The sequence below is a fragment of the Tauraco erythrolophus genome, chromosome 15 (assembly GCF_009769465.1).
Source record: "Tauraco erythrolophus isolate bTauEry1 chromosome 15, bTauEry1.pri, whole genome shotgun sequence".
Classification (NCBI taxonomy): Eukaryota; Metazoa; Chordata; class Aves; order Musophagiformes; family Musophagidae; genus Tauraco; species Tauraco erythrolophus.
The window spans coordinates 11,755,304-11,776,557 of NC_141479.1; the positions used below are offsets into that span (position 1 = coordinate 11,755,304).

The following is a 21,254-nucleotide window of genomic DNA, read 5'->3' on the forward strand; positions in this document are numbered from 1 at the left end:
TGTGGTGTATCCAAATAAAATTTACATTATTTCATTCTGAACCGGCTAACAATGGACAGTTAAAAATAACACTCATTCTGCACAGCATATGCTGCTGAATGACCCTGAGCCCTGCAGCAAAGATACTCCCTTCTTGCAGTTTCTAAGGCTTGTGAACACCACTGCAATCTACATTTTTAAGGAACAATATGGACAAATCTAATAAGCATTGAGCTGTGTGTGAAGGATCAGTACACTCACTACTCAGAGCAGAAAAATCTGGCTAATGAAGGGTCGAAGTTTGCAGAGCATAAATTGGTAGAAAGGTCAGATAAAGAAGCAGGAACGGGAGCAGAAGAGCGTAATGATCACAAAGTTGTGAGCATAGATGATGCCAAGGATGAATTTAATAAAAATTTGATTCTGCTTATTATTCCATTGACGTTGAGACAAGATCCGTAAGAAAATATAAGTGTCATTGTGTCCACTGAGAACAGCTGATTTTTCTTCTATACTTTTCACAGTACTTGTAATGAAGTTTAAAAAAGGATTTAGTTTGTTACAACTGCTGACCACATTCAGATAATCCATTTGGTACGTTAAAGAGTCTCAATCATCAAAATTCAGATTTAATTGCAAGATATGTGTCTGAGCTGAGATTTGACATAAGTATAAGCTCCACTGATAATGCAGCAGGGTTATTCAGGTGGCACTTGGTAATGTACACTGCTGATTGCAAGCAGCAGCATTTGAGTTACCTGGATATCAAGTGCTGAAGCCTTCTACCTTCATTTTTGATGAATGAATCATTCTAGCTAATAGCCTGCCTGCCTCTCTTGCTATTAAGAATTGGGTGCATTTTATTTTATATGCTGCAGCATTAAATCAGAACGATAACTGATCAGTGTGAGACACTAAGTACCATCCTGAAGTTTACAGCTTTTGGCTGGAGAGGCAGTCAAACGACTTGGCACCGCTTTGGCCTTCTGCCATGAAAGCCTCTATTTCTTCAACAGTACGCGGGACACATGTCAGCAGCTCCATTCCACTGGCTGTCACTGCGATGTCGTCCTCGATCCGGACCTGTTACAGAGAACACGTGGTTACCAAGGCATTCCAGCAGAGGATGAGAAGCACATGAGGCAGCCCCGACAGCACAAGGCGCGTTTCAGTCTGTGGTGTTGATGCAACACCAGGCAGAGCAACACGCTGCAAGCATTGGAAGTGCCCATCACCGCCAGAACCGTGGCGCAGAGCTCTGTCGGGTCCAATCCCCCTTGGGCCACCAGCCCCTGCCACCCTCCTGGGATCACACAGGCTCCACGGTGCCTGGCAGAGCAGCCCCGCAAGAAAGAGGTGGTGGCCCTGCAGGTGACTCAGGTGGTGCCTCTGCTACGTCGGGTGCACCAGGGACAGGCTGAGCGAGATGCTGCACCAGTGAGCTCATGCTGTGTAATTACACGCGGCCAATAAATCTCAACCCTCTGAGATCAGGAGCAGCAAAAGGAACATTTTCCCCTGAATTTGCCTCCAGCCTTGCTAATGCATGGCTTGCTAGGTACAGGTTCAACGGTGGTGCCTCCTGACACCCGAAGTGCCTGTTCCCCAAAGCTCAGCTCTTGCTGAGCTCCGGTCAGCTGCTCTTTGCACTTAAACGTCACATTGTCTTTTCTCTAAGCACAATGAACTTTCAAAGGAGGAACTGCAACATGAAATAGCTTGTAGCTGATATTCAAAACATGGAATTTTGAGCTGACGAGAAAGTCCTAAGCAGGTCAGACATTCATTTTAAAATACAATTGCTACATTTCAAATCATGCAAGGAAAAAGCAGATCCTCCCAGTCTCCAGCTCTTGTTCTGTTAAAATGAAAAGTATGCTCCGTTTCTGTTTGACTCTAATCTCCTCTTACCAGTAAATATGCCTACACAGTCATTTCCTATTATCTTATCAGAAAATGTTAGTAAGTCGCTAAGCTGCAATAAAAGCAATTTTAGTAAGGTGTAAATCCAAGAGAACACAAACTCTGGGGACTCCTACCTTACAGTTGTTTTAATTGTTTCTGACCTCTTGACATTTTCAACTAAAAATAAAGCTGGTTAACATTTGTACTTCTGATTGCAAAATAATCCATTTGTTCAAACAAAATGAGTCATCCAGTCCTTGTTAAACTGTTAATGATGTCTTTGCCAGATTATTTCTTTTACTTAGTATCAAGCGAAGTGTATTATAAAGCAGAATTAAATAAACAAACTCCATTGAGTTCACACGTTTGATTTGGACAGCTGTAAATTTGAAAGCCGCAGGGCTCTTTACACTCGGTGTGGCCGAGAGGCCGGTCGGTGCCTTGCTGCAGAAGAGGAAATCAGCAACACACTGAATGACTCTGTGTGCTTGAACAGATCTTACCAGGGTGGGTTTTTAGATTCATTGCTTTGAATTTGGCCAAATCTGAGCAAAAAGTAAGCAAAGGATTCAGCATCTAAAGACAAATCGTCCCCTCTGCCTTGCAGCAGCCCCCAGCACCTGTCCTGGGGGCTCTCAGGCCTTGGCACAGCCTGGCACCTGCTGGTACCGGGCAAGCCCTGCAGAAGTGCCAGAATCCAGGGGACGGGTCTGGTGACGCAGTAAAAGCCAAAGCATCACATCAGCAAGCACGCCAGTGCAAACGGAGCTGGGCACAGTGTTGATGAGGAAAGTAAAAATGTTTCTGCAAAGGTAAGTCCAAGAGCAGAGGCAAGGCTGACCAAAGCTAGAGATGAACCCTGCCTATGGAGAGAGCCTCTTCCCAAGCACCACCAGCTTCACAAAGCTTCATCTGGTTGCGCTGAAATTCCCCAATGTATCTGCTACAGAGAAATACAGGCCACAATTCATCTGCTTAGCCAGTAAGATTAAGGGGGGAGGAAAAAAGGTCAGTGTTTTCCAGTTGCATGTCTCATTCTTTCACCAGTACTTTGGGCACTCTTTGAGAGGATGCACTGACTTGCAGGAGAGCCAGCACTGTCTCACCAGCCTGCTGACCATCAGCAACTCCAAATGGTCTACTGGATGTAGCTGGAGGCGCACAGACCCACCGCTCCCATGGAGCCTCACCCATCACTCTGAGGAAACTGCCAACTCTTTCTGTAGGATTTAACCGTTCCTCTGCCTGGATGAATCTTAACCTGAAATGGGTGCTTGCTGTAACAGAGAACACAGACTTCCTAATCTCGATGCACGTTATTCCTTTAGAATCATAGAATCATTTAGGTTGAAAAAGACCTGTAAGATCATCGAGTCCAACCATAAACCTAACACTGCCAAGTCCACCACTGAACCATGTCCCTAAGTGCCACATCTACATGGCTTTTCAATATCTCCAGGGATGGTGACTCAACCCCTTCCCTGGGCAGCCTGTTCCAATGCTTGACAACCCTTTCAGTGAAGACATTTTTTCCAATAACCAATCTAAACCTCCCCTGGCACAACTTGAGGCCATTTCCTTTTGTCCTATTGCTTGTAACTTGACGAAGCGACCAACATCCACCTCACTACAACCTCCTTTCACATAGTTGTAGACAAGGTCTCCCCTGAGCCTCCCTTTTCTCCAGACTAAACATCCCAGTTCGCTCAGCTGCTCCTCACAGGACTTACTCTCCAGACCTCTCACCAGCTTCGTTGCCCTCCTTTGGACACGCTGCAGCACCTCAATGTCTTTCTTGTAGTGAGGGGCTCAAAACTGAACACAGTATTCGTGGTGTGGGGCCTGACCAGTGCTGAGTGCAGAGGGTGATCACATCCCTAGTCCTGCTGGCCATGCTATTTCTGACACAAGTCAGGATGCTCTTGGCCTTCTTGGCCACCTGGGCACACTGCTGGCTCACATTCAGCCAGCTGTAGACCAACATCCCCAGGTTTTTTTCTGTCCAGATCTCTCTATAGACCCTTAAAAGCAATGTAAGTGCAGAGGAGCACAGGTTCTCAAGGGAGAGGAAGTTTTTGCGTTTGCTCTTTTCCTTCGCACCCTCCACGCTTCACCCTGAGCTTAAACTTAGCAGCAGCAAGAACCAGCTTCAGAAGACCTGCAAAACCTTCCCTACAGGAGAGCCCGGCATTTGGTCTTGTCTCCTGTCCAAATGGATAAAAGATGCTGGATCTGCCTGGCAAGGCTCACTGGCCTGGGACTGCCTTTCCCAGTGGGGGACAGTGGTTATGAAATTTGCTCTCAGAGCTGTCCCTGTTTGCAGGCTCTTTGTTCAACAGTGCTGGTTGTTTCAGGGCTACAGAGTGGTTTGGAATCAGACACGGCTTAAAGGAACAGCAAACCAAGGTGTGAGGTTCGCTGCACCAGCGGCTTTCAGGGCACTCTGCAAACACCCCAGGGGAGGCTTTGCTTTCTCTGTGTGAAACCGCATGTTGCAAAAAGCACTCCTGCAAAGGTGACGTGGCCAGGAATGCCAGGACTGTCCCTAAAAAGCCTTTTTCATATCAAGGGCAGTGGCATGATCTGTCTAGATGGACCTGATTGCACAACTGCCTAACACCAGCAACAGAGCATCACGTGGCTCCACTCAATGGACCCAACTCTGTCCCAAAGCAGGGTTGTGCGGGCATGGCCAAGGACAGCATAGGAGTTAAATACCAAGGCTGCTGTCAGCTATATATACAGCCTCGCACTTTGTCCTGACTTACTAGTACAGTACTGCTCCCCAGAGCCTCCTGTGTTATCTTCCAAGGGAAGGGGGTTGTAGCACTCATTCATTTCTTTTGGATGATGATAGATATAAAAAGCTTTTCAGAATCAAGAAACAATTTTGCCTAATTAAATAGTCCAGATTTGCATGATGACAGATCCCAGATGTGATTCAAAAAGACCACTGGTGACATGTCTCCTTTTTTTTTTTTTTTTTTTTTCCAATCTGTTGAGCATTTGTTTGATTATGGCTGTGGAAAGCAGCAATCTATCGCTGCAAGATCTCAGAGCGGGAGGCTCGCCTGGGAAACAATGACAGGACGTAGGCTGCACATGCTACCCCACAAAGTAAATTAGCACACGTGGTTCTGTCCGGCTGAAGTATCCACGTGTCTGTTTTTATAGCTGGCATCCTACAGAGGCAGATGCATGTAGCCAAGGGGACTTATTTCGACTCAGTCATCGACTCACCAGTAATTCTTAATAGAGTAAACCTACCATGAGCAGGGTTCGACTTCTGTTTTTCAGGGAGAGTGGTCAGGAAATAGAGCTGCCCTTACATCAAACCCAGGGACAGGCTGGTATGTTGCAGGGCTGGGGAAGGCCCTTTCCTCTTACCACCTTACACAAAGTGGCAATGCCACGATGTTTTCTATAGAGGCTAACGGGCTCTGTGCTACACACACTGACTCTTTCTTATCCCATGCTGCCAGTCTTCCCTCTTCTTATTCACAAGCAAGTCCCCCTGTCAGGCACACTTTATTTTAAAGGTAAAGTTCTGTGTATAAACATTTTATAAAAGAGTATCAAGATTAGTAGGATGAGGCCATATATTTTATTAGATCAACTGATACGTCAGGAAAAAGAAGCTTCAGGCACACAATCCCTGCATCGAGGCTCAAAAAGAAGCAATAAACTATAAGATAAATACAGGTTAGAAACAACTGCTCTTATTTTAACCTAATTATATTAATTAGACAACTCAAGAGAAAAGGGTTAAAGAAGGTTTATAAGCAATAGTCATTGTTTTTTGGGTTGTCTACAACTAGCACTTCTCTTACAAGAAGCTTTAAAGCAAGCTATATATTTCATTATGACATCTGTTTCTATGAAAACTTAAAATGTGAATCAAAGGTAGAAACAATTAAATATCCTGCTTTTTATTTGGTTTAACATTTGTTCCTGAGTAAGGGAAGTACCATGGTTTTGACAAATATTGCAATATTAGCGGATCTTCAAGGTCCTAGGCTTTGTAAATCTATTTAACTTTTAAATGAGAAAAATCTGCAAATGAAAGAAAGTAATGCAATTAACATTTAGCTGTCTTTCATCATTTTCTCCAAGTTGCATAGAGTTTTCACACATTAAGTCTAGTGCTACTTCTACAAATCCTAGGGAAAAATAAAGCCTGAATAGAGACTGAAATGTTTAAGGCCAAAAAAAGAGTGAACGGTTTTACTGGGTCTTTGAGAAAACATCATATGAACTGCATCAGCTTGTGAAGAATGGAAACGTCAAACCCTAAAGGGCAGGATTTGGAGTTGGTATTTCCACTTCCCTAAGAAATCAGCTGCTTTTCCTGGGCAATATATACAACCGTATACACATACCTCTATTTGCACATCTATGTTTATTTATCAGAGCGGTGCAGGCAGAGTCCAGGCAGAGCAGAGGTGCCGTGGGACAGGCACCGCGCCAGCGCCCGACAGCAGCCCTTACCCCACAGAATTTATGACCTCGGTAAATTGGACCTTAGTTTTGCAGATGGAGAACTGAAGTACATGCGAGTGAGTGACTTCCCGAAATTGGCCGAGGAAGCTCGTGAAGGACTGAACTCAAGTAAAGAGTTTAGGGCTTCAGACAGGGCAGCCCGTGCTCTCCGACGCAGATCCCCTAGCAAAACCTCTTGCCTCCCTCCACAGGGATCTGCATTTGACCCAGAACAGCTCTGGTTTGGTAAAAGCCTGAATTACGAGGTCTCTGAGCAGCTGCGACAGCCGGGAAGCCTGAGTGTCTGTGTCACAGGGACGCGGGAAGGCTGGGCTGCCGCCGACCTGTCCTGAGCGTCCGCAGGAAAACCTCGTGTTGTCGCTCATTCTTTCCTGCTCTTGCAGCTTTTACAATCTCTTTATGGCTAATACCAGGCAGCATGAATTACAGTAAATGGCTACAGTCTTGCCCTTCCTGGCATGGCAAAAGAGCTTCTCTCCTCAATGCACAGACTTGTCACAGCCAAGAGAATTATCCAAAGCCCCAAAAAGACATGAATTCAAGGTGAATTCATTAAAATCCACAAATCCCCTGTGCGGATGGTCTTACTCAGAATTAGTGGTGTTACTTTGGTTAATGTAAGTTCATTTTTGAAGTGAATTAAAACTAAACCAAATTAAGAACATTTTAATTAGTACTGAGCCTGCAGAGGAAAATGGACTTCTTATTTCCTTTTGTAGAACGTATTTTTCTTTTAAACTTAAAGGAAGATTGGACTGGCTGTAGTGTGCTCTTTAGCTAGAACTGACACCAATACTAACCCCTGTACTATTAATATTTGGCTGTAAAACCACGGGGCTTCATAAGATCTTTTTAATCACGTAGAAAGTTTTCTGACATGCTTTTGAGAGAAGTACTCACTCATTCTGGATAAACTAGAACGAACCAGCATGCAGATAACTAAACACCCTACACAGCACAAATTGCATCTTCTATTTATGCAGAATCAAGTCAGAATTGTAAACACGGAAAAATTCATTTGATTGCATTATAATTCAGCTTTTGTGTAGAATTCAGAAATATTTGGGTGTACTTCAGTCTCAGATATTCTTCTCCTGGACAAAATCAAGTGACAACATCTGGCTCAGGGTATGTGCGTATTATTTTTTTTTTCTCTCTAAGTAAAATGTATTGTTCACAGGGGGATCAGAGATTTTTGCTCAATCGTTTTTGGGCAGCTCCCCCTTTTAGCAAAGTTTGTTGGCTAGCTCTCCTTAAAAGTCATCATTACAGGAAGCTAAGCAAAAAACAAGGGAGAGAGTTAGACTTTGCTTGAAATCTCTGGAACAAAAGTGCCTGATCCAGCAGCTTATTACCAAGGTAGAGATCCTGTGCTGTCACTCCTGTTCCACGCAAACACAGGCAGCAGGTGAGCCACGTGCATTCCTCAAGCTGCAGAGCTGGAGTGGGCATTCAACAGCAAGTCATGGAAAAACGTGGGCTTTGCTGAGCATTTCCAGAGAAAGCTCACCAGGAATCAATTCAACTGCTGAAAAACTCCCACAGAGTGTTTACAAGGAAAGCGAAGATAGTTAAACCTGTTTTCGTTGTGATGTCAAGCTCCACAAGTGAGTTAACGCTCCTTTAAAATACGCTTCAGCGAGCGGTGCCATATATAACACGCTTACAGCTAGAAAATGCAGAGTTAGCCGCCTTTCGTTCCCCAGGATCTCAGCTGGCTGGCTGGCAAGTCTTGATAAAGAAACAACACAGAGACAGATAACGTCCCAAAGCCCAGCGGTGAATTAAGCAGCAGAGAGGGCAAAGTCCCGTGTCCCTCGATAAGGCTGCACACACCTCGTACGGGGAGCCTCTACGGGCGGCTGCCCAGGAGCCCGGCTGGCTCGCATGAAAGTGATGGCACATACGACTTCTCTGTTGGAGCTGGTGGTTCAAAGCCAGCGCAGACCAAAAGCGTTACAGTAATTACCCTCTCATGGCTGGCACACAGTGATAAATCAGTCAATGGCAGCAGCAGACAATTCCTAATGAGCGACTTTTCATACCAGAAAATCACGGCTGTTGCCAGTGATTGTTAGCTTTGCTGCGACTTAGCAGACAAGCCATGAGGAGGACGGGGCACTGCAGCTGCCTGCTCTATCTTCTCTGTGTACGAATACGGAAGCTCGCAGAACAATGCGGCACCCCTTCAAACGCTCGCCCTGCAAAAATGAAAGCCCGCTGGAAGCCACTGCAACCACTTAATGCCCTGTGAGGGTGGTGGCTTTGCATGTGAAATGTGCCCTGGAGAGCATGGAGAAATAAGGCCCCTCTACTTGCACAGCAGCTGCCTGCATGGGAACAATCGCCCAGATCACGGCTACCTCTGGAGTCAGCCAACCTCCCCGCGTGCACGCTGCTGCCTGAGCTGGCAATGCAGCACCTCCAGCACGGGTGCTCATGAAGACCATCAGCCATTCCTTTGGAAAACAGGGAAGGCTTCACATTCACAAGCTTCATGTAAGAGCAGTAAGAGCTGCAGTAGAGGAATTATTACTAGTTTTCTCTATGGTCTCCTGGACTTAAACAGCATCAGGCTCTTCTGCCCCGGGTGGGAGCACTGGACTGTGCTGCTGTCAAGGAAGCTAACTCCGGACTATGGACCTCAGTCTCGTATTTCATAACACACACGTTTCACACATTAGACAAAACACCAACCTGGCAAGTCACTGTACAACACTGACAGAGGGTATTTCAGTCAATGGAAAAATATGGGTCTACAGTTAATGAGCTATCTCAAGTACAAAACCACATTTAGAAATAACAAAAAAAAAACCCAGTTTGTCTGCAGGGTCAAATGGCCCAGGGTGCTGCTTCAGGAACAGCCCTATGTCCAATACATTACAACTTCCAAAAGATTTCTTCTCAAGTACTTAGTAAGGGCTAACAAACAGAAAACCAATTTCAGAAAAACATCCGGTTAAGAATTACTCACCCCACCAAATCCTCTAAAAACGCTGCAGGACGTCTTTGTTGATGAAACAGGACTGCACAGGATCACGGAGGGCTTGGTCCAAGAGGTGGTCGATGAAGTAGATGCCCGGCTCGATGTCAGCACCATGCCCTGCTCCAGGCTGCGGGCTGTGCGCAGGCTCCTGAGCCCCGGCAGGTCAATGCGCTCCACTCCCTGTGGAAGAAACACCAGTTGTGACAGACAGGAAGGCAATCCATGGTTCACCTTTTCCAAGGCCCTCCTATGCTGTCCTGCTCCATAAGACACTCAAAATACAAAAAATAATCAGAAGTAGAGGACTGAAGCTGTGCGGTGCAACTACCCCTCTCTCATCAGTCCCTCATTTAGCTTTCACATGGAGTGATGACCGGCTTTCAGCTCAACACCCAAACTGTTCTTTTGCACCACAGAAATCCTGGCTTTGGATATGCCTGGTACTTTGCTCTCTACCTTGGGAGAAGTACTGCACTATGGAGAAAAACTAATTACTCGCACTGTTTCTTTCTATACCCTCCCTTGCAAAGTACAATATTTTAAGCGACGTGCAAATCTTGAAATGCCCCCTCCACATCATGGCTGAAATAGCTGAATTATGCAGCAGAGAACAATTTCTCCAAGGATATGCAAATGCTTATTCGCACTGAATGTTATTAAAATTACACATTTATGATCTTGATTCAGGAGCAATGAGTCTATACATGACCTCATAAAAGCAGCCCATTTAAAACTAAACTTTTTCCAGATTCAGACTTTCAGGCAACATGGTGCTGACTGATATTATTAAAAACTAAGTCAAAACAAGTCCCGACTAGCAAAACACTAGCTTCTTCCCAAAAGCTGGTAAAGTGAAATGATATATGAGGACGTGCTAGTCAAGGAATTAGAAACACTGCAAAGACTAGTTCAGGATATTAATTTTCTTCCCCCAAATGTGCCAGGTATTGCAACATCAGGATAAATATATCACAATCCCATCAACTCTTTGAAAATTCTTTGCAACTGTAGCAAAATTCATCAGCAAAATACTGTGATGACCAGTAAACAGGTCACAGGCCCACCAGCTTGCAGACGTGCACACACACTGCTCATGAAAAATCTTCCGCTTTACCCAGTAAGTCAAAGGTTAACAGGTCTGCAAGATCAACGCGTTATTTATCTGGTTTCCAGGTAGCTTTCCCAAATATTGCTTCTGGACCAAGTCATTCTCATTTTCCCTGCCAGCAGACGGGGCGACTCCTTTCAGCATCACTAGCAGCGTGACTGGTATCACGAGGATGAAACATCCCCTTTCTCCAGGACAAAGCGCACTGCCCAGCGCTACCCTCCGGCCTGGCAACCGGGGCAGCACGTCCCGGCACGGCTGCACTCCGTGTTCTGGCACACCGATGCAGCGGGGTGGAGAGAGGCAGGAGCATACCGCGCAGATTAGCCACGTTTGCGTCTTATTGAATCACTCCCTCTTCAAAGTGGATATAGCCTACAGTACTGTTTGCTCTTGAGCTCCACTTGCAGTTCAGAGAAAGCCTATTTCACCGAAATCCTGCTTGCAACAGCCACTCAGCAGTGTTTGTTTTATTCTCACTAGTCACCCAAGCAATACTGGGCTTGCTTTTTTTCTCTTTGCAGAACTTACTCTGTTCCAATGCACAGCATCTTACAGCAGTCAAGATTTTCAGAGCTAACCAGTCTAGACATCTGCGGGTACCTTTGTCCATTTTTCAGAGGTGCAGAGCATCTGCAGTTCTTGGTGCCCTCGCAAGCCAGCGAGTGTATCCTGGTCATTTTCACTGTGTATTCAATAGATTTTATTCATATGTTTGATTTGAATTTTGCAGAGCATTATATTACATTAAAATGAGAAAGCACGATTTTGTTTTACTGAGGCTAGGAACAAGGATACTCTGATGTTAAGCAAGGCACTTTGCATTCATATTCTTATCAAAACCCAAAGAGAATCAATATATTTCTAAACTTGAAACAATAACTGCACTGAAATAGAGCCATTTTTCTTGCTGCTGCTGCCTCATGGGGTTTGGCATCTCACACATTCATTGTAATGCGTAAAGGAAATGAGGGCATCCAATCTTGTGGATTAATCTCTCCATGAGCTGTAAACAATTAGATTAGTGTCTGGACCTTTTGGTGTCTTGCCAACTATCTATCGGCTGCTTTACAACAAACAACCCATATTTGGCTTTTAAGTACACTTCTCTTCAATTCTACTTGTAATGCCTTTTCTGAGGCAGTCAATCCAAGACAGATGCTAGAAAGAAGAATGCGTAGTGAGGGAAACAATGGCAAACATCCTCTGAAGGCAGCCCTGGCACAGTGTCCACATTTTTTTGCCTTTTCTTAAAACAAATGAGGTTTAACACCAGGTGTGACAATCCAGCCTCGATACCCACTTCGTTTACCCTTGTACAGCCATTAAAGCAATACAGAGGCATTTTGTCTGGACTGTTTGCAGTCTGACTTGGCTTTTAGTGCTTCCTCCAAGAATTTAACAGCATGTTTACAAGTCAGGAGCAAGACCCAGGGATTCACGTTTGGAAACCTCCTTCGGCAGCACAGGCTCCCTGGGCTGTCAGCAACGCAGGGAGGGCCCCTGAATGCTACTGCTCACCCAAAACTAAAATTTTAACTTCTGTAGCAGGGATTCACAAATTCTTTCTGATATTCCTCTCATTCTATCTCAACTCTAGGTTGTGTTGGCTCTCGGTTTCATCTCCAGGTCTCTGGATTTTGCAGGCACTGAAGTCACTGTGTAAATGGCAGGAGCTGCATCTCTTCCATTAGAGCATCTCCAACGAGCCTTCAGAGAAAGGGTAACACTGCTCAGCTTTTCAAAGACAGCAAGTGGGACACCAGTGGGTGGACTTGCGGCAAGAAAGACCTCCAGTCCCTTTTAACAGAGGCTAGCAAGGTGTTCACCAAGAGCTGCGTAAAACGGGTGATGAGAGACACAGGTTCTGGCTATTGCATGTACATGGCCACATGTACCCCGAGCGGAGGACAGCCTCAATCCAACTTGCTGCAAGACTGAAGGACAACATGAGCTGGGACAAGGAATGAGCAGAGCAGGAAAGTGGGAAGGTGACCAAACTGGGGACATGACAAAATTCCTTCTTTTGAGAACAGCGCTGGATTAAAACGTACATTAGGCTATGGCTTCAGCATCCCAAGTGACATCTGGTATCTGGGTGCTCGTGACCATCTCAGTATCCACCACAGCCATCAGGTCCAGGGTCCGACGGTTCTCAGCTTTCAGTCTGATTCAGTTGTTTATGAAAACTAGGACAAACTGAGGATTTTTTTTAATAACTGAAACACCACCAACCCCAAACAGAAGATGACAGGTCTGAAACAAGGACACTGCCATTTTCCATCAAGCCAAACCCTGCTGGGAGTGAAGCCCGATGGGGGAATTGCATACTGTCATCTGCCAGTATGAATCTTCTGCCATTAATGGATTTTCTTCTTTATGAGGAGGAAACTTCCCTACATTTTGCAGCTAAACAACGAAAGCCTTGTTTTCACACTGACCATGATGTTGTTCGTAGTCAGATGAAATGAAGAGTAAAAAATGTGAACGCTGGCACAGCAGCTGTGTGGATATCTGTTTCTATTACTGTTATATCCTGGAGGCCTGGCCACAGAGCAGGACCTTGTTGCACACTGTGCTGTACAACTGTAAAGCATAAGCTAGTAATTTGCCTCAAAACAGTGTAGAGAATAATCTAGAAAATATTAACGCCTAGGCATCTAAAAAGAGACTCCCAGTGATATTCTGGGAAATTACTTTTCAAAGAACTGTTTATTTTCCTGTATATTGCAACAACAGACTATATCCAAAATTGTTTTCTAAGACTGATTTTATTTGGAGGTCCTGCTCACATTTTAAAATTCAGACACTCCCCCCCCCAGTAAGCACAGATGTATGACACTGTCATTTGCGACTGTACTCCTGCCAAGAACATCAGATTCCAATTAATGGTTCATGTAAGGTAACAAAAAACAGCATGTCTAGGCAATAAGGACTGTCAAAGGGAACAAGAGAATTATTATGTAAACTGATTTCATTACTATGTAAGCAAAATAAAAGTTCAAATTAAGTTAAGTGTGCAGTAATATAAAATATAGATCTATTTTTGGAATAAATAGGGAATTAGAAAGTATGCAAATCTGCCTATTCCCCAGAAAAGTGGCTGTAGAAGACAAGAAAGTTGCAATATCCCCAGAATACCTCAGTAGAAGGATGAATTACTGCCCGTTCCTAAGCAACTCAATGGTTAATGGGGGTATACATTGCTTTTTCCATGGAAGAACTGCAATGCGTATCATGCTGGATATTATGCGTCCCCACAGGGCCAGGAGACTCGCTAGGGATGCACAAGCGCACAGATGCAAGGACACCCTCTCCACAGAAACCAGGGGCTGCAATGCCTAGTTGGCATCACCTAGAAGTTTCCTCAAGCCAGCAATGGTAGCAAAATACAGCCACAGCAGAGACTGGCAAAATACGGCCACAGCGGAGATCAGCAAAGCTATTGATAACTGCAAATACTGAACCACAGTAAAAGGCTCAGGCAGTGACACAAACTAGTTTCTGGTACTTTTTTTTTTCCCAGCTAAATCATCATAGAACTTTTTCGAGCCTGACAGACTGTCCCAGTTGGATCACATCCAATACAGTAAAGTCATAACCATTTACCAAGCTAAGTGCAATCAAGTATTTAAATTAGTCAGAATACTAACATTATATTTGGATTATATGAAATCAACATGAAAGTGAAATCACAGCTCTTCCGCTCTTCCCTATTCTCCCACTGTGTATACCCAACATCTAATTAGCTCATTTATTGTAAAAAGAACAGAGCCGTATGCAGCTAATAAAATAAAAGTCTTGAATTCCATTTCACTTGTCTCCTGGTCCCTTCTCTCTAAGATCTTGTTTCTCTTGCTGAGTGTTACTAATGAAGATTAGTTTATTCAATCTATCCCACTTTTTCCTAGTAGCCTGAGCTACCTATAGTCACCTGAAGGAACTGCTGTCAGTCCCCCTTTGAAATCAGCAGCAGGTTACAGAAGAACATGCCCCAAGCATCACATACCACTTGCGGCATTTGTAACTCAAGCTTCCACTTCTGCAGGATCATCTAATTACTAGCTGGAGCTTTTGGGACACAGCTCGAAGTTAATATTGGGGGAACAGAGGATAGGACACACGATGTTTCACTGGCTATTTTATTTGAAACATTTTTGTCTTTTCCTAGGTATTAACTGTGGTATTAAGTTTAAGCTGCCTAATAAGTTTCTTGTTATGGTAGAGAATGAGGAAAAATCACCTGCCACTTATTTGAGGGCACTGCTGCCTGCTGAGTCAGATAGAGCTGAATTTCAATCCACCTCTACAGTGCGGTTCTGAGCATAACTTCCCATGTCATCTTTGCTCCCTGATCCTCAGATGTCACCAAGCTCCACTGCTATCATAATGGAAATAATAAACACGTAGATCATATTTTTTCTTAAAACCTAAGCATGAGAAAAAAGAGATACCCAAACAGTAAAAATCACCAAGTTGACAACTACAACATAAACCTGAAAGATGTGGAGAATATTTAGATAGAGAATTTGTAAGAAATGAGAGAAAGAATTGCAAAAGCTACCAGCAACACTCTATGAAAATGGGACCAATAACAAGCACCATTTAAAATCTAATAGACAGGTTTTCTTGGACACACAGAAAGCATACATAGGCGATGGCCTTAAATGAAAGGGTTCTTTTATTTTGTGATCTTTAGAAAATATTATTAGTGGATATTGCGCAGCAAAAAACCTAAAGTATACCTACGATACCTTTTACACCTTACTTTTACATGTAATTGAATGCAGAACTGTATTGTCTTGGTTTTTCTCTCTTACTACACCTAGAATGAGTTGTTCAAGATACACACAAGCTCTGGTAGTCTGCTAAAATTTCAGAAAGATTGAACAATAAATATTCAGATACAAAGTCTCTTAGTACACAAAGTTTTAGCAACAAACTTCAACAAGTAAAAGAAACATAAGCAAGTATCTCCATCAAAAAAAATTAAGCAGAACTAATGAAACCCAAACCAAGCAACAAAAACCCGCACGTCCATACCACTTTCTTTGTCAGAGCAGGAGGGAAGCCCTGTGGTATGACAGCACCATGGCACCGCATGGACACAGCACTTGAGCCCTCCCTCCTCTTCTGCCTCTGTTCAAGTCATGAGCTCCTATGAACACCCAAACTCAGCATCTGTCTTCACAAGGAAAAGCTGCTGGGAACCGCTAACAACTTTTCTGAGCACATGTAAGATGCCACAGCAGGGTAAGAAGATCTATTAACCTAACTCTGGGAGGGGTTTAAATCTCATAGAAGAATCTTAGGCTGCAGGAAACTCTCCTGGTTGGTGTTGGACCCAACAGGTAACACTAAGCACTATGGATTCCAGTGCTGCTCTGCATGGAAATGCTGTCAAATTGAGAGTCCTCACCAATGTGTTTCTTGCCTGCACTCTGCCTGCTCAGTGGCCCACACAACCATGTGGCTCTGCTATGAAGGTAATGAAAGAATCAAAAAGAAAGTGATTCAAGGGGACTCTATGAAGCAGAAGCAGCAGGATTTTTCTCCTCATCTTTTCTCAAGGTGTACAATCGCTTGCAAGAACAAAACCTAGAGCTAAAACTGGTGAAAGGCCCTTTTACTCTTTGTTAATACAAGTGCCTACCATACAGGTTGTTTCATGTTTGCAGGTCCTGGGTACCCACAGCTAGAGCAAGGTCTTGCAAGGTTATGATCAAGTGAAGCCATTTGCATCACTGGGGCTCTACATTAACTGCTTTAGGCTCCTCGGTAAATCCACCTCATCCTCGGCTTCTTAAAGGAAAAAAACATTAATGCATCATTTGCAATGCTAACCACAAAAAAAAAAAAAAAAGAAATCCTCTGCTTCAGCATAAAGTAGGATACATAAGGAAAATAATTTTTTCCAGAACAAGAAAGGGAACAAGATTATTTCTGCATTCTCTAGTAGGTTTGGTGACCTAAATCCCCAGACAGTCATCTGGGATCTGGGAGTAAGCTTTCTGTTAGAGCCAGACACAGCTTGTACACCTCTCTGAGCAGCAGAGATGTTCCCCAAGCATACACGGTAATGGAAGGACATGGATAACTCCAGGATCAAAACAAACCTCTAACCTTAATTTGCTGATGCAGAACAGCGATGAAAGGATCAGCTCTTCATGAGTATAGAGAATTGAATTAAAACTTTAAACTAAGGTAAATCTTATAATTTTAAAAGACAAAACAAAATGAAACTCTTAATTCACAAGATGTTAAAATCACAGTAGTTATTAACCTAACTTAAATTAACTAGCTTATTATTGTAGAAAGTCATCAAATGTACTTAGCATTCTTTAGAGCCTTACAGTCAATTAATATAACATGAAATTGAATCAACTTAAGCATCTAGAGACGCAGACCTAGATTTAAATGAAAACTTCAGCCCCAGCTACCTCAGGGTCTGAAAATTTGGGATCACCTACCACATTTTCTCCATTGCAACAGGCACAAACCGTCATTTATATCCCATATCGAATTTACCCAGAAACAAATGAAAAAGTGTGGGAAAACCATCTCCATGATTAAATTTTACAGCTGAAGCTAAGCCCAGTGGAGTTTTTGCTCTTTGAAGATAGCTCTGTCTGACTAAGGGCCAGATTTTCTGAAGTGATTAGTACCACTGGGGCTGGATTTTCGGAACTGCTCAAGTTGTAGTTAGACCCTTAAAAGAAGCAGACAGATTTTTCAAAGCAGCATTCAACGCTCAGTTTCCCCGTGAGGAATATCACGGTATACTGCAGGAGACCTGATTCCCAAAGGAGCTCTTGACTGCCGAGTATTTCTGAAAATCAGGACATTTACTTCTGTGTTTCAGTGGGAAATGCTGGTGGTTACAGTCTTATAAAAGTCTTGCCCTAAACATAGTTGCTAAGCCACATTTATTGCTGGCCAAACCAATTATTCTTTACCACGGAAAAAAAAAGGAAGGAAAATGTTATATTTTTTCATATCCCAGAGTATGCTTTGCAGAAAATGTGCAAGCTTTTACAGTGTTTGTCAAAGAGGAAGAAAGTGCTTGTTCAATGCTGCATATGGAAAGCAGCTTACTGGAAAAGATGAAAACTTATTATTGCCAATTTTGAAAAAGAAATCTTTGGCTACTAATGAATAACTAATCTAAGCTAACAATGTCTGGAAATAGTTTTTTTGGAACACACAAAACTTTGTGAAGGATAAAAATTAGGAAATTAAAGTTTATTGTATTATTCCAAATGTAACTGTTTACACTTGAGGAAAAATAATGGAATAATATCCACTTGGAAAGTTTTTATTTTTAAAAAATCCTTTGTACTACTCCCAGCAATTCCCTCAGCCAAAATCAAATAACTTGCTTCTTAACCAGCTAGAAAAAAGAGCATGATACTACAGGCATGGGCTCAACGTACAATAAACACACAAACAGCTTACGAAATTCCTTGTGAAAATCTCGCTAGCTGGTAAACATTTAAAACACCAAAATCACTCCACAGCATACTAGATGTCTTCAAAATGTGTTTTTCTCATGAAACAACGAGACACGGACAAAAAGCCTTCTCCCAAGTAATACAGACGCGTATCACACTCGGGTGAGAGGTGCCCAATTGCTCGGATTTCCCTGGGGAAAACCACATCCCCTGACACCTTCCAGCGCTGCCCCGGCACCGCAGCCCCACGGGTCCCTCCTGCCACAGGCAGGTGCTGTGCCTCCCGTTAGAGCTTCAAGCCAGAGAAAAGCCTAATGGAGTTCATCCCATTGACAGAGTTCTGATGTGGCTTTTCCACCATCAGGTGCTCCGAGGCTCAAGTACCTCACCTTAGTCAAATGACACAATATAAGGAACCTCATGCTTTGGGTCACAGAGAAGTGATGGGTCTAACACGGGAGGAGTTAATGCTGCAGAGAGAGTTTAAAGGGGCTGACTTCTGCAGAACCCCAAATTCATTATTTTTCAAACTAAGCTGATGCCCCACCTCCATCTACATGCATGTTTATATGCAAATACAAGTCTTCAACTATTTGTTTGCGAGCTTACATACATGCTTCTGCCATATTCGGGAAATTTGTTGTTTAGCATTAGATTCTGAAAGTAAATTAGCCATGCAAACGTCCTTAATGTAAGAATGCAGTTGCAGGTCTACAAAAACAAATAATTTTAATATTTGCATGTATATAATTCTCTACCTGCATAGAGCTCTGGTGTTTTTACACGTCATGTATGAAAGCGGAAAGCCTAACTCATTTGACAATGCAATCTCTAAACCCATTTTTATCTATAACAGGTTGCTCTTTCAAAATTGCAGATAGATTGGTCTGCTTTCAGAAGGACCCTTAAATTATAGAATACACCGGATAATTAACAGTTATAAATTGGGTCATATGTAAACAAAAATTAGTTTCAAAAACTGATTCTGTAGCTCATATGCCACAGTACTGAAACCTGCTCAGAGTTGGAAGGTGTATAGGGTCCATTGCTCTACATTCCCCAAAATTCAGTTCTAGAAATCTCTCTTGAAATTAAGGTACTTGCTCTAACCTGCAAAGAACACAGTTTCTAAATAAAAACCAAGCCTGGTACTTTTCACATTCACAACTCTTCTCACTTGTTCCTAAAATTTAGTTATCTCTTTACCCTACCAAGTCTTGAGCACGTGCTCTAGTTTACTTTAAGTCCACTAAATTCTGAAAGGTTATTCACAACACAAAGTGAAAACAATCTAAGCAAAGGCATGCAACATCAGGGTCTTGGATTTCGAAGTCAGGAATTCTCCAAGTAATCACATCCCTTGTGCTTTGCTGACTCCCTTTATTTGTATGCAGAGAGAATGCACTTGAGAGAGACAGAATGGGAAACGTCCATCCTTATTAGCTAGTGAAAAAAACTTAAAATCAGAATAGGGTTGCTTTTGAGTTTTGTTTCATTTTTATTACATACAAGTTTATTAGCTGATGCCAATACATTGTCATCACAGTACTGCGTCTCAATAACAATTATATTGTGAACATAACAAGTACCCTCAAATATTATATACTGCTGCTTTCCTGCCTGCAAAAGTGAACCCAGCAGTAGCAGCTGTTATATAGCCTCTCGACCCAACACGAACAAGCTTCAAAATATGCTTAAACCTTACCAAAGGAGTTCTTAGTTTCTTTCTTTCTTTTTGTTCTTGTAGAAGAACCTTACATAAGAGAGAAGGCAAATGATCCGTTTTCATACTGCATACTGAAAAACCTTGAACAGTCAGCCTCAAATAACCAAAACAACACACAGAAAATCCCTCTGAAGTATTTCTGAAGCTGCTGTAAACTTCCTTTCTTTACTCATACCCTAAGTTCAATTCCACTTAGAGATTTATTTTTTTCTTAGCACCATTGCAAACTTCTTACCATTCATTGATTACAGTATTTTACTTATTCTGCTTTCAGATCACAGTCATAAACCATCATGTTAATTCAAGGAAAAAGGTAACCATTCTGTGTTTTCTGCAGAAATTCAAGAATACAAGAGGTTATGCTTTCACGTTTGGAAAACTTGATGGATTCTTTTCCTTCTATTCTCATTCTAGTACAATACATCTACATTGGTGCCCACGAGGACACTGGAGATCAAAGTTCAATACAGGAACATGAGCCATCTTGTTTCCATATGACACAGCCATCGGGATTTACTTGCCCAGGTGCCACAGTGGGCTTGCACAGCTGTCTCACATGTGAAATGGAACAAGCGAGTTTTCCCACTACAGGTCTCAGGTACTGAGATGCCCTCTGTCACAGCACAGGGTATGCTTGAGTGATGCGTGTTACAGTGGTGACTCATGGAGGAACAACACAACGTATGTAGAAATTGAACAGATTAAGAATGCCTGAAGGTGAGGCATCAGTTGACTCACCATAAGCAATTTAGGTTTTAATGAACTAATAGATTCCCTTAAAGTAAATTGCATAAATATAGCTGGAAAAAGACACACTTAAACACACATGCTCCATCTCTGAGAACATGCAACTGGCTAATCACGCATAAACTAAGAGAAATGCTGATCGAATTGAGAGGGTTAATCTGCAAGGCAGTTAAGAACAGACTAACACTAACCTCTGGGTAGCCTCCGACGTCATGCACATCGATTCCAAGTAGATGTCCAAGTCCGTGTGGCATAAATATTGCACCCAGATGAACCTTCACCATGTCATCTACATTGCCTTTCAGAATGCCAATTTTAGTCAACTCCTCCAGATGGACTCTGTCAGCCAGACGGTGCATATCAGGCCAGGCGACCCCTTCGAGAGCAGAAACAAGCAGCTGAGTTAAACTATTGCTAAAAGTTTTTAAAGACAGCTTTCAAAAGCAGATGTAACACATGTGCCCTTTGTTTATATTAAAAAAAAAAAAAAGGTGGAAAAAGCAACTACATTAGCATTAAAAATACTTTAAACAAGACAAAATTAGCTCACAGGCAGGCAAACAATACGAAACTACAAACAAGAGAAACAGCAGCACCTTATAATCCAGATCCATGTGAAAAAATGTTAAGACACTGTATCTAAGCATGTCTATACAGATGCAAATGTATCAGAGTTTTCTAAAAGAACGTCAACTGCAAAATGCAGTTATTTAAAATGCAGAGCATAAAATATTACTATCCTATTATTTTCAATAACGATCATAGCCATTTAGAACATTTGAGATGGACAGTACTTTTCTATGTACGTAGAAGATTTAAAGCCCACATCTTTCTGGCAAAGACATTCTCCAG

At 42.8% G+C, this 21,254-nt stretch overlaps 1 protein-coding gene across 1 annotated transcript in view; it reads right to left on the bottom strand.

Annotated features, from left to right (window-relative positions):
- Nucleotides 1-264: 264 nt before the first annotated feature.
- Nucleotides 265-21,254, bottom strand: part of PEPD (peptidase D) — a 143,810-nt gene continuing 122,820 nt past the window's right edge. Inside the window, 5 exon segments of the mRNA XM_086620892.1 lie at nucleotides 265-1,062; nucleotides 9,359-9,376; nucleotides 9,378-9,472; nucleotides 9,475-9,550; nucleotides 20,594-20,778. Coding sequence (XP_086477018.1) covers nucleotides 913-1,062; nucleotides 9,359-9,376; nucleotides 9,378-9,472; nucleotides 9,475-9,550; nucleotides 20,594-20,778 — 524 coding nt within the window. The 3' untranslated portion in view covers nucleotides 265-912.